The sequence below is a fragment of the Arachis ipaensis genome, chromosome B9 (genome assembly GCF_059453495.1).
Source record: "Arachis ipaensis isolate K30076 ecotype BB chromosome B9, ASM5945349v1, whole genome shotgun sequence".
NCBI lineage: Eukaryota > Viridiplantae > Streptophyta > Magnoliopsida > Fabales > Fabaceae > Arachis > Arachis ipaensis.
In genome coordinates this window covers 150,398,232-150,412,029 of record NC_142444.1, presented here as the reverse complement: position 1 = coordinate 150,412,029, position 13,798 = coordinate 150,398,232, and the positions used below count along the sequence as shown (strand labels likewise).

At 36.5% G+C, this 13,798-nt stretch overlaps 1 protein-coding gene across 1 annotated transcript; it reads right to left on the bottom strand.

Annotated features, from left to right (window-relative positions):
- Positions 1 to 10,520: 10,520 nt before the first annotated feature.
- Positions 10,521 to 13,542, bottom strand: LOC148546784 (uncharacterized). Its single transcript, XM_088499361.1, has 5 exons — positions 12,939 to 13,542; positions 12,603 to 12,872; positions 12,449 to 12,504; positions 11,800 to 12,339; positions 10,521 to 11,303 (listed from the first exon to the last, which is right to left on the bottom strand). Exons 1-5 carry the CDS (start codon positions 13,540 to 13,542, stop codon positions 10,521 to 10,523), a joined length of 2,253 nt encoding a protein of 750 aa, XP_088355487.1.
- Between the last annotated feature and the right edge of the window lie 256 nt (positions 13,543 to 13,798).

Below are 13,798 nucleotides of genomic sequence, written 5' to 3'. Positions count from 1 at the left end.
TTTCTTAAAAAAAGAAATTAAAGAAGAAATTTTTAAATTTAGCCTTTAATTCGATATAAAATCTTATTTTACTGGTGTTAAATTTGGGTTTTTTTCTCTTCTTTGTGAGGCCCAGGTCCAACATTTTGAGGGTGTCTCTTTGCACCCATTGTTCCACAACTCTATTCAGATTTTGGAGGTCATTTGAGAGAAAGAGACTAGCCACCAAAGAGAGAAAGAGAAGGGGAAAAACAGAATTTCCGTTTTTGCCCAAAGTAGTAAATTTCAAATGGCAATTTCTCAGTTGTTCACCGTTGGATCGGCTTGAAATTTAAACTGTGTGTTTCTATCATTTTTTTCTTCATTCTGGTCGGTGGAGATGTTGATTGAAGATTTGCAGTGAGAGAAATTGGCTTCTCAAGAAAGAAATTAGGTTTCCCGTTTTTACACAGAGCAGCAATCTTGGAACGGCATATTCTCATTCTTTCACCGTTGGATCGACGTAAAATTTAGATTGTAGATTCTTCACATCTTGTTCTTTATTCTGAACGGTGAAGATTTTAATTGGAGGTCTATAGAGAGAGAAATTGGCTTCGACATCAGCTCTATTTTTTTGGGTATATTTCATCTTCTTGCTTCTAATTTGTAAGCTTTGGTGCTTTGATGTTTTGGCTGGTTATATGCACGTTTTTTTTTGCTTTGTTTGAGACTCTCTTATACCTTATTTGATTATAGTGAAGCTATTTCATTAGTCTGAACGACCCGTGGTTTTTACCTCTCACATTGAGGGGTTTTTCACGTTAAAATCTCGGTGTGTTTTTGTTATTGTTTTACTTGCTATATTTGCTTGTTATAGTTGCTGCCATATTGTGTTGTGAGTGCTTCCATATTGTTCTTGCGTTGGACATTTGTGTCGTTTTCGCTGTTAGGCTCTTTCATACTGGCATTAGAGCTTGTTGGTATTTTTCTGGGCTTGTGATTTTGTGAACAATGGAAGCTAATACTAATACTAGTAGGATGATCACTCTTAATGGTCCTAATTATGATTTGTAAAAGTCAAAACTGGAAGATTTGCTTTATGTCAAGAATTTTCATCAACCAGTTTTTGGTACAAAGAAGCCTAATGATAAGTCTGTTGATGATTAGACTTTGTTGCATAGACAAGTATGTGGATATATTAGGCAGTGGGTTGACGATAATGTGTTGAACCATATTATTGGAGAGACACATGCTCGAAATCTTTGGATTAAGCTTGAACAGTTGTATGCTCGGAAAACTGGGAATAACAAGATATTTTTTATCAAGCAGTTGTTAGCTTTGAAGTATACAGATGGGACATCAATGACAGATCACTTGAATAACTTCCAAGGAATTATGAATCAGTTATCTTCCATGGGTATCAAGTTTGATGAAGAGGTTCAAGGATTGTTACTTCTTGGCTCCTTACCAGATTTGTGGGAAATTCTCAGAATGTCATTATCTAATTTTGCTCCTGATGGTGTAATCTCTATGGATCTTGCCAAGAGCAGTGTTTTGAATGAAGAGATGAGAAGAAAGTCACAAGGTACATCGACTACACATTCAGATGTTCTTGTTTCTGAGTTTAGGGGGAGAAGCAAAAGTCGAGGTCCTAAAGGTAGAGATCAAAGCAGAAGCAAGTCTTGAGGAAAGTATAAGAATATTGAGTGTCATCATTGTGATCAAAAGGGACATGTGAAGAAATTTTGTTGGCAGCTAAAGAAGGAGAAAGCCAAGGCAAGTAAAGACAAGAGCACAAATAAAGATGATGGTAGCAAAGAAGACAAGGTTAATGTAACTCATGATGATTTTCTTGTTGTTGAGGAGTTTGAATCTGCTAACCTTGTTGATAATAACACTAGTTGGGTGATTGATAGCGGTGCTTCTATTCATGTTACATCTAGGAGGGATTTGTTTACGTCCTATACTCCTGGTGATTTTGGTGATGTGAAAATGGCTCATCAAGGTGTTGCAAAATGTGCCGGTGTTGGACAGGTTTGCTTAGAAACCTCCAACGGTACCAAGTTGACTTTGAAGCGTGTGAAGCATGTTCCAGATATTCGGTTGAACTTACTTTCTGTTGGTAAATTGTGTGATGAAGACTTGGATAGATCATTCTCTCATAATAGTTGGAAGCTCACCAAGGGTTCCATAGTTGTTGCTAGAGGTACTCGACACTCTACTCTTTATTTAACTCAAGCAAAGATTGTAAAAGATGTTGTTAATGCTGCTGAGTTTGTTGATGAAACTGATTTATGGCATAAGAGATTATGTCATATGAGTGAGAAGGGCATAAATATGTTATCCAAGAGGAATCTTTTATCTGGTTGTAAGGTTGCTTTGCAAAAGTGCAACCATTGCTTTGCTGGGAAATAAAACAGGGTTTCTTTCAAGAGCCACCCACCTTCAAAGAAGTCAGAGATACTTGACTTGGTGCATTATGATGTATGTGGGTCGATGAAGACAAGAACACTTGGAGGATCTATCTATTTTGTAACCTTTATTGATGATCATTCTAGGAAATTATGGGTTTATACTTTGAAGACCAAAGATCAAGTTTTGAATGTGTTCAAGCAATTTCAAGCTTCTGTTGAAAGAGAAACTGGGAAGAAGTTGAAATGCATTCGTACTGACAATGGTGGTGAGTACTCAGATCTATTTGATGCTTATTGTAAAGAGCATGGTATAAGACATCAGAAGACTCCTCCGAAGACTCCTCAGTTGAATGGCTTGGCTGAAAGGATGAACAGAACATTGGTTGAAAGAGTTAGGTGCTTATTGTCACAGTCTGGATTGGCAAAATCCTTTTGGGGTGAAGCTTTGAGCACTGTTGTTCATGTCTTGAACCAGACACCATGTGTTCCCTTGCAATTTGAAGTGCCAGAGAAGGTATGATCAGGTAAAGATATTTCTTATGATCATTTAAGAGTCTTTGGATGTAAAGCTTTTGTTAATATTCCTAAAGATGAGAGATCTAAGCTTGATGTAAAGACTAGGCAATGTATTTTTATTGGCTATGGCATGGATGAGTTTGGTTACAGGTTTTATGATCCTGTTAACAAAAAGGTGATTCTGAGTAGAGATGTTGTCTTTGTTGAAGACCAAACATTGAAGGATGTTGATAATGCGGAGAAGCCAATGGTTCAGCCTAGTGATGATTTTTCTGACTTGGATATTACTCCCTCTATGCTTATGGTAGAAGATGGTAGAGTTGAAGCTCAAAATAATGAGCATGATATAAGTGCAGGTGAAGATGGAATAATTGATCCGATACTTGATGAAGTTGGTGATGATGATCAAGATGAAGAACCAGCTTTAGAAATTCCTGCAAATGCACTTAGAAGGTCTACAAGAGAGAGAAAGCCTTCGTCAAGGTATTCTCCACATGAGTTTATTTTGTTGACTGATGGGGGAGAACCTGAATGCTTTGGAGAGGCTGTTGAAGATGAAAGCAAAGCTCAATGGCTTGAAGCTATGCAAGAAGAAATGAAGTCCTTGTTTGAGAATAATACCTATGAGTTAGTGAAGCTACCGAAAGGTATGCGAGTTTTGAAGAACAAATGGGTATTCAGAATCAAGAATGAAGAACACAATTCTAAGCCTCGGTATAAGGCTAGATTGGTTGTTAGAGGTTTTAGCCAGAGAAAAGGTGTTGATTATGAGGAGATCTTTTCTCCTGTTGTGAGGATGTCATCCATTCGTGCTGTGCTTGGATTAGCAGCGTCTCTTGATTTAGAGATTGAGCAAATGGATGTGAAGACAGCTTTTCTTCATGGTGATTTAGACAAGGATATCTACATGGAGCAACCGGAGGGCTTTGTTGTTAAAGAAAATGAAGATTTTGTGTGCAAGCTTAAGAAGAGTCTTTATGGGTTGAAGCAAGCTCCAAGACAGTGGTACAAGAAGTTTGAATCTGTTATGGGGAAGCATGGTTACCGTAAGATAACTTCAGATCATTGTGTATTTGTGCAAAAATTTTCTGATGATGATTTTATCATTCTTTTACTTTATGTGGATGATATTTTGATTGTGGGTAAGAATGCTTTGAGGATTAATGAGTTGAAGAAACAGTTGAGCAAGTTCTTTGCTATGAAAGACTTGGGTCCTGCCAAACAGATTTTGGGCATGACTATTACTCGTTATAGGGATTCCAAGAAGCTTTATTTGTCATAGGAGAAGTACATAAAGAAGGTGCTTCAAAGGTTTGGCATGAATGATGCCAAATGTGTTGCTAGTTCTTTTGCTCCTCATTTTAAATTGAGCACCAAGCAGTGTCGAACCACTGATGAGGAGAAACAAGCAATGGATGAAATTCCTTATGCCTCAGCTGTTGGAAGCTTGATGTATGCTATGGTGTGCGCTAGACCAGATATTGCTCATGCGGTTGGTACTGTGAGTCGTTTTCTCTCTAATCCAGGTAAAGAACATTGGAATGCAGTTAAATGGATTATGAGATATCTCAAAGGTACAACTAACTTGAGTTTGACTTTTGGTGGTGAGAAACCTTTGCTAGTTGGCTTTACTGATGCAGACATGGCAGGAGATATTGATTCTCGAAAGTCTACTTCAGGTTATTTGGTCAAGTTTGCAGGGAGAGCTATTTCATGGCAGTCAAGGCTACAAAAGTATGTTGCACTTTCTACCACAGAGGTAGAGTTTATTGCAGCAACTGAAGTATGTAAAGAGTTGTTGTGGATGAAGAAGTTTCTTGCAGCACTTGGTTTTAAGCAAGACCGTTATGTGTTGTTGTGTGATAGCCAAAGTGCTATTCATCTTGCCAAGAATTCTATTTTTCATGCAAGATCTAAACATATTGATGTTAGGTATCACTGGATACGGGATATGTTAGATTCCAAGTTGTTGGAACTTGAGAAAGTTCACACTGATGACAATGGTGCTGATACGATGAGTTTGAAAAGTTTGAAACATGTTGTTTGATCGCTGGAATGGCGAGAGCCTCCACCTAGTCGAGAAGGGGGAGATTTGTTGGGTTTTTTTTCTCTCCTTTGTGAGGCCCAAGCCCAACATTTTGAGGGTGTCTCTTTGCACCCATTGTTCCACAACCCTATTCAAATTTTGGAGGTCATTTGAGAGAAAGAGAGTAGCCACCAAAGAGAGAAAGAGAAGGGGAAAAACAGAATTCCCGTTTTTGCCCAAAATAGTAAATTTCAAATGGCATTTTCTCAGTTGTTCACCGTTGGATCGGTTTGAAATTTAAACTGCGTGTTTCTATCATCTTGTTCTTCATTCTGGTCGGTGGAGATTTTGATTGGTGATTTTCGGTGAGATAAATTGGCTTCTCAAGAAAGAAATTAGGTTTCCCATTTTTACACAGAGCAGCAATCTTGGAACGGCATTTTCTCATTTTTTCACCGTTGGATCGACGTGAAATTTGGACTGTAGATTCTTCACATCTTTTTCTTCATTTAGAACGGTGAAGATTTAAATTAGAGGTTTGCAGAGGGAGAAATTGGCTTCGACAGAAGCTCTGTTTTTTTGGGTATATTTTCATCTTCTTGCTTCTAATTTGTAAGCTTTGGTGTTTTGATGTTTTGCCTAGTTATATGCACGTTTTTGTGCTTTGTTTGAGACTCTCTTATACCTCATTTGATTATAGTGGAGCTATTTCATTAGTTTGGATGACCCGTGGTTTTTACCTCTCACATTAAGAGGGTTTTCCACGTTAAAATCTCGGTATGTTTTTGTTATTGCTTTACTTGCTATATTTGCTTGTTATAGTTGCTACCATATTGTGTTGTGAGTGCTTCCATATTGTTTTTATGTTGGACATTTGTATCGTTTTCGCTGCTAGGCTCTTTCAAAATTATATATAAGCATTTTGTTCCTTGATATTGTTAGTGTCACAAATTAAAGAATACAAAGATTTAATTATATAACATGAGCATTAGGTCAGAATAGGATGTTGAAGTATCATGAGTAGTGAAAGCAGGAGAAGGACCACTAATAATATAATTAAGATAGCAAATAAAATAACACATATAATGGATTACATGAATTAGAGTTCAAAATTATTATTATTCTTATTGCCATATAAATTCTTTGCCAGCCACATGGCTTGAAACTTCGCACTGGTTGCTCAATAAGACTTCCATTTATGTCACTTTTGTTTTGGTGCCATTTATATCTTCACCTTTTCTTTTAAAATTTTCTGTAACTATTTATGTCACTTTACATCCATTTCCATAATTTTTCGTCTAATCCACGAGTACAATTAAGCTTCATAATCAAATCTACAACATTTAATAATGAATCAACCTTTTCTTTGATTAATTAGAAAAAGAGAAAAAATGCAAGGTAACTATATAAATTATTCATCAAGCTAATAAGAGGGATATAGTAATAAAATAGTACAGCTGTGAGAGGTTTATATTTGACTAAGTGATAAATATATATATATATATCGTTATACAAATAATTATATCATTTGTTAAAAGAAAATGTTTCGACATTGAATATTTTTTTAAGAAAAATGTTTTTTCTTAAAAACATATTTTCATAAATTGTTTATATATATATATATATATATATATATATATATATATATATAAAATGATTTTAAAAAAAAATCAAATAAGTTTAATCGATATAATCGGATTTTTAATTTAAATTAAATCGATTAAATGACCAATTTTTTTATTAAATTGATTAGTTCCGTCTAATTTTTAAAACTATATATGTATAAAATAGGCTGAAATTTTTCAATGTAGAGATTAATTATACTAAGCTAATTAATGTAAGCCTCTCTCTCTCTCTCTCTCTCTCTCTATATATATATGCTCAGAATTTTAATTTAATGTATGATTGATTGGATGGTGTTATCAGAGCACGCATGCTATTGAATTGCAAAGAGATTCACATTTTCTGGGGCAGCATCTGAAAAAGTTTGAAAAAAAAAAAAAAAAAAGAAGAAAGGTCCTCATCCTTGTTACTTATGGTGGTGACTTTTACACCAAGCAATGCAAAAGGAAAAACACTATTCGCCTAATTAATTTTTATTCAAAAAAAAAAAAAAAAAACTGTCGGTGTGGGAAGCTATAGTTCCAGCAGCTTCAATGTATATTATGATGATAGTGGAAAAAGAAAATCATCATGTGCTTGTTATTGGAATATGAAATTATATCCTCTTTCTGTAGAGCAAATAAAGAAGTTTCAAATTAAAATAATTATTTTAAGTTAAATATGATCATTTTTATTTTATGATAATAATATTAATAGTAGTTTCTAAAACTAAAAAAAAAAGAGAGAGAGAAATTATAATTATGAATAAATTTAAACCGGGTGTTGTAATTTAAATTTAATCATTATAACGTAATAATTCTAGTGTATGTAAAACAATTTATGCACATGTATAAGACATTAGAATTATAATCTTCTAACTAAGGTGCACGAACTGGGGTAGGTTAATGATGATTATTGTGGGTCACCTTGTTCTTCATAATATTAGTACTAATATAATATAATAATAGTTTAATTATTCTGTTAGTTTTCGTAATTTTATTAAATTTATAATTAAATTTATATTTTTTAATTAAATTTTTATATTATTTTTAATTTTATAATTAAATTTTGTCAATATAAAAAATATTAAAATTAATAAAATATTTTTTATAAATTAAAAATATTTATAATAAAAAATTTAATTAGATCTTTAATTAAATATTTTTTTAAAAATATATTTTATTAATTTTAATATTTTTTATATAATAAAAATTTAATTATAAAATTAAAAATACGCTAAAATTTAATTATAAAATATATAAAATTTTAATTATAAATTTAATAAAATTAAAAAGACTAACAAAATAATCGTACCTATAATAATCAAAACAGGTAACAGTTTGGAACTTGGAACAATTATAGTGTTGGCAGATGATGAAAAATGGTATGGAATGGAAAAGGAAAACACTATGATGCAGCATTGAAGCTGAGTGATGATACCGGTTTCCTACAATATATTTGTTTAATTAGGAAAATAAAAATAATAATAATAAATTATTTGGCAAAATAAATTTGTGATATTCTGTCTCCCTCCCTTTTCCACGTTCCCGAGTCCCGACCAGTATGGATTAGGGAGGTTACGTTTATTTAAACCACAAATACAAATATTGTTCATTTAATTATCAATCTTTTTTTATTTATTTATTTTTGGTGTACAATTATCAATCTTTATTGAATGCATGCTTCTTATGATTTGCTCCTTTATATTATATTGCACGAAGCCCATGCCATTTATATAATTCTGTATGAATTTTATTAGGCAAGCTAGATATATTTTTTTTAAAAAAAAGGAAAAAAACTTTATAAGGACATAAATATATTTTATTTATATAAGTAAAGAACTAATATATTTGACGGCCTATCCAACTCAACTGTGAAGATATCTATATTCTTATAAAATATATTTTTTGGTGAATAACCAAGAGAAAAAATAAAAGAGTAGAAAAAAAAAAGAAAAAAAAATCATGTTCTTAATAGTAAGAGAGGACAAACCACTTCTGATAGCTGGTGCCAAAGGTAAACATCATCAGTTCCGCTACCTCTAGATCCCATCTATACCAACCGATCTGCTACGATATTAGCTTCTCTCGGGATAAGCTCAAAACGAATATCCCAATCCTTTCTTAACTTCAAGTCAAAGATCAGTTGTATCACTTCTTTTTCAAGATGTCAGAGTAGAACTTGCCAACCAGTCACTAGCTCAAAAGTTACTGCGCAATCTGTCTCACAGACAACAAGCTTAAGACCCGCCTCCAAAGCCCAAGCCAAACCTTTCCATATACTCCACAACTCCATCTTGATGACACTAGATCCAAATGAATTTCCTGAGCATCCCATTACCCATTGACTGGAGCTATTGCGAATTACCCACCCAAAACCAGCACAATTATCCCCCAAGTTCACACTCCCATCACAATTTAACTTCCAAGCACCAGGTTCTGGCAGGGACCAAGACAGAGGTTTTAATCCCTGGATGCAACACACTCGATTCTGAGTTGTATATTCAAAATCCATCATGCACCTGCGAGCCTTGTGTGCAATTGACCCAGCAGATCTAAAAACTCCCTGAAAATTATCCATATTTCTGTCTTGCCAAATTGACCATATTATAGCTGCAAATTTTGAACAACCTTCATTGAGGAGGCCATGCTTGAACCAATCATGCACCTCGTGAGAGCCAAAGAAACACACATCAGAAAAACCTAGAGAAACCCAAACTGATCGCACCACTTCACAATCCCGAAAACAATGAAAAATTGTCTCCGGAAGTTGATTGCAACGTGTACATAAGGATGAGGAGGAGAGATATCGCCAAAAACGTAGATATTGAGTTGGTACAGCATCATGAAGGCAAAGCCACACTAGGAGCCTCAACTTTTCAGGGACCCGCGCCTTCCAAAGCCAAAGCCAATTGATATTCCTATCCCAATTCAACTTATTCTGAATTAACCATAAATATCCTTGTTTAGCAGAGTAAAGAGTGTGCTCCCAGCTCCAACCCAAATCACGACCAGAAGCCGAAATATATACTAAACTAAGAATGTCTTCCCTTAAGTCCCTAGGAATAAAAGAGTAAATCCTCTCCAAATGCCAAACTCCATCACGGTAAACATCTTCAATGGTCAAAGCAGCCTCACAGATATCAAGAAATTCAACCCTCGCTCTTACTGGCCCAGAGTGCAACCAAGAGTCAAACCAGAAATTCTTAGAAAGAGCTCCCACTTCCCAAACAAACCCTTCCTTTAATACGGAAGCTGAGTGCACAATAGACTTCCATATATACGATGAAGAACCATTGCTTTAATTTCAAATAGGTTTCTATTCTGGAGGTATTTCTAAAGCATAATCTTGACCCACAGTTTCTCTTGATTCATCAAAATTTGCCAAACTAGCTTTCCTAATAAAGAAAAATTGACCAACCGTGACTCCCGCAAAGCAAGACCTCCAAACTTTTTCGGAGTCGTCAAAACTCTCCAAGATGCTAAATGAAGACCACGGTGATTATGACTACCACACCAAATAAAACTTCTAGTAAACTTATCAATGTTAGAGCACACACCTGATGGAAAAAGGCTTACTTGCATCCTATAAATAGGTATAGAAGATAAAACTGATTTAGCAAGGCAAATCCGACCAGCTTTATTAAGGAAGTGACCTTTCCAAGATGCTAGCCTATTAGTAAGCTTATCAACCACATCATTAAAATCAGCTTTAGTAACTCTGCCATGCTTGAGGGGGACACCAAGGTATTTTCCCAGAGAATTAGCAAATCGGATAGAAGAAATACCAGTGAAGAGATCCTTGCGTTGTCTAGAAACATTCATAGAACAGATAGCACGAGATTTGTCAAAATTCACCTTCATACCAGATGCTCTGCAAAAGGTGGCCATAGTGTCCAAAATATGAAGCACTTGAGATTTCTTCGCTTTGCAAAAAAAGATAAGATCGTCTGCAAAAAGGAGATGGGAGATTACAGGACCTCCCCTAAACACAGTCACTGGTTTCTATCTACCAACCTCCACTTGCCTAGCAATGAGGCAACTCAACCTCTCCATACAAATAACAAATAAATAAGGAGACATCGGGTCTCCTTGCCTCAAACCCCTCTTTGGCTGAAAACCATCCAACCGGTTACCATTCCACATTAGAGAAAGGGAGGAAGACTTTACACATTTCATAATAAGAGAAACAATAGTACCCGAAAAGTCAAACATTAGGAGAGATTGCTCCAAAAACTCCCAGCTCACCCTGTCATAAGCCTTTTCTAAGTCAATTTTAAAAGCAAGAACACCTTTCTTTGATTTGGTTTTCTTCATAAAATGGAGAACTTCCTGGGCTACAATGATATTGTTTGGGGCACCCCTTCCAGGAATAAATCCTCCCTGTAGAGGGCCAATGATATCTTGTAAAAAAGGTCGTAACCTCTCCACAACCACCTTAGTTATAATCTTGTAGATGACATTACAGAGGCTGATAGGACAAAACTCTTTCATACGAGACGGGTTATCAACTTTAGGAATTAGCACCACCAAAGTGTCAAACAGAGCACTATCTAGATCAAACCCAACGAAAGCCTTCTTAACAAGTTCCCATACCTCTGTACCAACTACTTCCCAATATTCTTTGAAGAAAAAAGCCTGAAAACCATCGGCACCTGGGGCCTTAAAAGAGTTCATGCCCATAACCACCTTCCTAACCTCTTCTTTAGAAACATTTCTTGTGAGACTTTCAATAGCTTCACGAGATAAAGAAGGTAATTCCTGATCCCCCATCACATCAAGTTCTACCTGTTCCACATTACAAAAAAGATCTCTATAAAATCCAATTGCACATTCTTCTAGTTCTTGCGGATCAGTACTCCATCTTCCATCCTCCAAAAACAACCCCTAAACCTTGTTACGCTTCCTCCGCATAATGGTTTGCATATGAAAGAACTTAGTATTCCTATCTCCAAATCTGACCCAGTGCTCTCGGGATTTTTGATACCAAAACAACTCCTCTTGCATAAGCAGATTACTATATTCAACCTGTAACTCCCTTTCTTCCTGTATAAGGGATAAAGCATTAACTCTCTCCACTCTGTTGGATACTGGTCACACGCCTCTCCAATTTCCTCTTTCTTTTAAAAATATTTCCAAAGACATATCGGTTAAAGGCCAAAGCATCATCTCTGACCTGAGAAAGGCAACGAATAGGATTGGGTCCCTTGTCCCAAGCACCCCTGACCACCGACAAAAAACTTGGGTGATAAGACCAAGCTACTTGAAAACGAAAAGGTTTTACCCCGACTCTTCTATCATTACCTTGACATCGCACCATAATGGGACAGTGGTCAGAATGCATCCTCGCCAAATTCTCCACATAGCTTTCCGAAAAACAAAAACACCAAGCATCAGTAGCCACAACCTTATCCAGCCTCTTCGAGATGAACCGATTACCCTGCATATGTCTGAACCAAGTGTACAAGGATCCATGAGCTCCCAAATCAATCAAACCACACTCATCTAGGAGAGCTCCAAACCGCTCTGCCCTTTGAGAGACAAAGTTCCCACCTTTAACCTCAGATGAAAGAAGGATCTCATTAAAATCCCCAATAGCTAATAAAGGACCTGAATAATTTCTGGAAAAATCTGTCAAAACCCTCCAAACTTCTTCCCTTATGCTAGGAACGGGACTTGCATAAATTGATGCACAGACCCAAGAGAAACTGTTATTCGAAAACTCAACACACACCACTTGTGAACTCGCTGCCACGACATTGCAAGATACTCCGAGCCATGCAGATCGAGAGCACCCAAATACATCCACTATGCCCCTGAGCTTCTTCAATATGAATAGGAGTATAACCTAATCTGTTCCAAAAGACAGCCACCTTTTGGAAAGCACAATGAGTCTCTAAAATGATAAAAATGTACGGATAAAAATTCTTTACCAATTGTTTTAGATGCACCCAAGCCAGCTTATTTCTAGCTCCTCTCACATTCCAAGCTATAATGTTTGCACAATCCATATTAATATTACTTGGAGTGAAACCCACACCTCAGATTATTTGAGGGTAGTGAGTGGGGTCTCCACTGTAACCACACTGTGCCCATTCTCAACCGGGGAATTCTGAAGAGAATTAGGCCTTAATCTCTTTAAATTGCTTCTGAATGGCATTTTAGAAGTCTCCGCGCCTTGCGAATAAGCCCCTGCCCATTCTGAACCAGGTCCTTGCTTGCCACCCGTCACACCTTGAGCAGAGGTAAAACCTGACGAAGCTAATTTAAAGTTCCTCGCTTGTTTTAGCACTTGATTGCCCTTACTTAAGTGTAAAGATGATTCAACCCCATTGATGCCTTTCATAGCAGGTTCTCCTTTAGCAACATAATTAGAAGATTTATCCACATAAACTTTTTTGGACTTATCCTAGTCATGCCTACCCAAAAAGACCTTCTTGCCCTTTGCCTTTCTTTCCACCTTGGTCCACGTTGTATCCCCTGCATGTGCCCCTTCTATTACATGCACTTCCTTATCCTTATTCTTCTCTATCCCAATTGTAGCACTACCGAAAACAAAAGGCTTCTCAATATTAGAAGAAAATGGCACCTGATCCATCTTCTCATGATCTTGTTCCTTGTCTTCATTCACCCTTGTTTCATCAATGTTCGCCGAAATTGAACTAATCAATTTACAGTCCACACCAACATGCCCATAACAACCACACATATTGCAGACCAACTCAAGGCTTTCATATTCAACATCCAAAACCCTCCCATCCACCTCAACACTGCGAGTAATGGGAACGCCTAAATCAATCTCCACACAAGTCCTCGCATACTTCCCTCTTGCTGCCATCTTAGTTGCTACATCGACTTTCACTGGCTTTCCCATCGCAGCGGCAATCCTCAACATAGCCTTCTCATGGTAGTAACGAATCCCTAAGCCGTAAAAGCGTACCCATACCATGGTGGATCCAAAAACCTCCTCCTCTGAATAGAACTCAGGTGACCATGGCTTTACAGCAAGATAGAACCCAGATATCATCTAAGGACCACCAAGTAATACCCTCTCTCGATCTTCGAAAGCATCAAACTTCACCAGAAAATAACCATTTCCTATGTCCAGAACTTGAAACCCACCCTTCAATCTCCACACCATACCCAACTTATGCACCATCGCCGTGTAACTCATATGCTTGCCCAAGACTTTGACGACGATCGCTTCCTTATATGGTACAGATAACGCCGCCAGCCCTCTTCTGAGAAGAGGAGGATGCGAATCCCCGTGGTTCCCTTTGATC